This window comes from Paracoccidioides brasiliensis, assembly GCF_000150735.1.
Source record: "Paracoccidioides brasiliensis Pb18 unplaced genomic scaffold supercont2.9, whole genome shotgun sequence".
Lineage (NCBI taxonomy): Eukaryota > Fungi > Ascomycota > Eurotiomycetes > Onygenales > Ajellomycetaceae > Paracoccidioides > Paracoccidioides brasiliensis.
The window spans coordinates 301,920-305,172 of record NW_011371366.1 but is presented as its reverse complement, the minus strand read 5'-3'; the positions used below and the strand labels follow the sequence as shown (position 1 = coordinate 305,172).

General features: G+C 44.6%; 1 protein-coding gene across 1 annotated transcript in view; it reads right to left on the bottom strand.

Moving 5' to 3' along the window:
* Positions 1-2,128: 2,128 nt before the first annotated feature.
* PADG_12154 (uncharacterized protein) overlaps positions 2,129-3,253 on the bottom strand; it is a gene marked incomplete at both ends in the record, with an annotated part of 2,735 nt that continues 1,610 nt past the window's right edge. Inside the window, 3 exons of the mRNA XM_010763989.1 lie at positions 2,129-2,176; positions 2,252-2,703; positions 2,766-3,206. Of these exons, the coding sequence (XP_010762291.1) occupies positions 2,129-2,176; positions 2,252-2,703; positions 2,766-3,206 (941 nt within the window). The remainder of the gene's footprint in view (positions 2,177-2,251; positions 2,704-2,765; positions 3,207-3,253) is intronic.

The following is a 3,253-nucleotide window of genomic DNA, read 5'->3' as shown; positions in this document are numbered from 1 at the left end:
CCTGGGGGCCCCCCCCCCCCTTCCCCTTTAAAACCACCGAGGTTTCCACCCGGGGGGGGGGGAGGAAACCTCAAATTTTCAAGTTGCATCTTCCAACCAAAGAATAACCACCCCTCCTTGTATTATAGGGTACCGGGGGGGTGGGGGGGGGAAGGGGGGTCCTCCATTCTATTTTTGAACATGAAACTTCTGCCATCAGCTTGTTCCCTCTCCCCCACAACCTGGATTATATATGAATTGCCCCACCGGTTTCATCCAGTTTCATCCAGTTTCATCCCGCGCATATGGAAAGACGAAAAGCGACAAAAGATTATTTCATGAGAGTCCTTCCCTCCACTCCAACGAGCTCCCAGCCCTGGCCTCAAGGATTCTTTGTTATGTTCGTTTATAGGTAGGGATGAGGAAGTCTGTGCAATATATGACAGCTATAGAAAACAAGCTTCAGGAGAGTGACATCATACACCTTGATGACCACAGCCACTCACATGCTTGAAAAGTGCTTTAAAATAACCGGAGTAGTTTCATAAGCTTCTAATGGATTACTAGGCAACTAGTTCACTAGTTAGTTAGTGTGTTAACTAACTATGGTTAAAAATGACCCAGTTCGCGGCTTAATCCTCCCCCAAGCCACAGGCCCCGCCCTCCTGAAACGCGGCCATGCTGGGGTGGGGGAAGCCACCATGCAACGTGCCAACCACATTGTTGTGCCTTAGCACCAGGAGATAGTTTGGTCTCCCAATGGCCGTATGGACATATAGGTGTAAGTCCTGACACTCAAAAGCACGACGGCGTATATTGTGTGGGATTCTGCTGTGATTTAAGACTGTAGAACGGCGCCTGGATGGAAAATATGAAGTGGAGAGAGGGTATTCTTTGCTGGTAAAAGGGGCATGCTGCAGCTTGATAAAATATACATGAGGTGTTGCGTGAAGTACATTTGCCAGCTGTGGATATGTGGAGCATATATCCAATCGAAATGGAGTAATATTATATACAACATGAAATAAGTATATATATATATATTTTGGTATCATTCATCTGCCAGCAACAGAGAAATCAGACAAAAATTAAATTAAACAGTTTCATTTATCTTATTTGCATTATTTATTTATTCTTTCTCATTCCTTCTCATTCCTCTTTTGAACTGAATTTCAAAATAGAAACGTTCGCTCTGTTCCTAGTCAAAACACGGCACTGAAGGAACGTCAGATGACGTGAAAAAAGAAGGCTTTTGAAAAGGAGAAAACAAAAAAGAAAGAAAATAAAAACAAACCATTTCAAGAGCACACATAACCGACCAACAGCCCAAACAGCCCAAACACAAAATTGAAAATGACAATAAAAGATCACAAGCGCAAGTATAATCAAAGCACATATGCATGTAAACTGCAAAGTAGTGAGGAGGAGAGCAAAAAAAAAAAAAATGAAAAAATAAAAAAAAAGAAGTAAAAAAATTCTGCCAAACAGAATCTGTGAAAAGGGAAAAGAGATAAAGGAATTGCAGATTAGTAGGGGGAGGGGAAAACTGTAAAAATGAAAAAAAATCTTCGGAAAACGAGACCACCAAGTGCGGCAAAATGTTCAACGGAGATCAGATAATAAAAATCCATGACTCGAGAACGTGGACGCTGCGTACATGATAAGAAACGCGACCGCAGGAGACACGACAGGAAAGAGCCGAATGCCATTACGAAAGGAAGTGTAAGAGACTCGGGATGCAACTAGACAAAGATCTAGCTTGAGGAAAACCAGGATGAGAGGGAAAATCATAAAGATGCAAAAAAGGGATCAGTAGAAAGCAACAGCTGGAACTGACTTGGATGAGAATGGGGAAAAGGAAAAGGAGAAACTCCAAGTACTTATGAGAGGACGCCTGGATCGTCATAAAGCAATGAGAGAAGTGTGAAAAAAAAAGAGAAAGACCGGGAGAGTGGAGTATGGCAAATGGGAAATACTCCAATGGAGAATCAGGTGTGTGTAAAAGTTTCAACATCGAGGAACAAAAAGGAAGAGATAGGTCACAAGTACAGTTCTGTGAAAACACTGAAATAATCTCTCAAGCCAAGTTCTAAGTGGGACAACGCTCACCACCGGGTTAACGGCAATGTAATGCAGTTTCAGCTTTTCATCAGAAGAAATGTGTATATACTTTAGAGGATTCGTGCACTTCCATCTCCTGAGTAGCAAATGAGTCAGCATATATTTCAGAGAGTTTTCAAAATATAACCAGAGGCATAAAAATCTAACTAACCATCTTAAACGTATTAAGCTCCTCCTTAATCTGCTGTGCCAAGAGCGGCGTGAGCCGATTACACGTCGCAATCTCTCCACGTCGATCATACTCCCCACTTGGCCACGTGTCATGGAACTGTATCCGCGGACTGAAGCTGATATTCCTCACGAGGACCGTTGCCGATGACTCTGTGGATGCAGTGGCCGGCTGTGGGGACGTGGGAGCGCTTGAAGCGTCTGTTGTGCTGAAGCGGCCGGCGGGGAGGAAGTAGTCTTCGCCGTCTATCGTAATGGAGTCGGTTCGTCGGTGTCCAGAGCGCGGAGGACGGTCTTCGCATGGTGTACTAGGGGCACTGGAGTGCGGGGAGGAGTCATTGAAGTGTGGGATGTTGGAGGTGGGAATATCAGTGGAACCGCGGGGTTCAACTGGTCGGACAACGGGGGATGATGTGTTGGAGCCTGTGCCAGATCCTAGAAATTTATTAGTTTATAGACATCTTCTAGATTTAGGGATGGATAGATAAAGAGCTTACTTTTTAAAATTCCCTTTCTTACAGCTGCCGGGACTTCAGCACGCTCCCGTTCCCCTCCCAGAATGCTCTTACGTGTAGTTTTGAGGCTGTCAACACTGCTCTGATCACCTCCTGTGTCTGTGCTACCAGTATCAACAGAAGGGCGTTCCTGAGCCAGGGCTGCCGGGATTATCGCCGCTGTGGGCTCCTTATTAACCTGCTCTGACATGATATGATTGCTGGCAGAAGTCGTATTTTCCCGTTCAGCTTCCACATTTACTATCGATATCTGAGGAGTCATAGCTTCAACAGTCGCTTGGTCCCGAGAATCACCAAGTGTTGATTTAGGTCGGAAGAGCCCAACAAGTGATCGAGTTGATCTTTTAACGCCCTTGCCCATCTTTCGTAACATAATTGATGCAGAAGACGCAGTAGAAGAAATAGACAAATTATCCATCGATTCTGAAAATATATGACCCTGCCCGGAATATATGCTTTCACCCAATCCA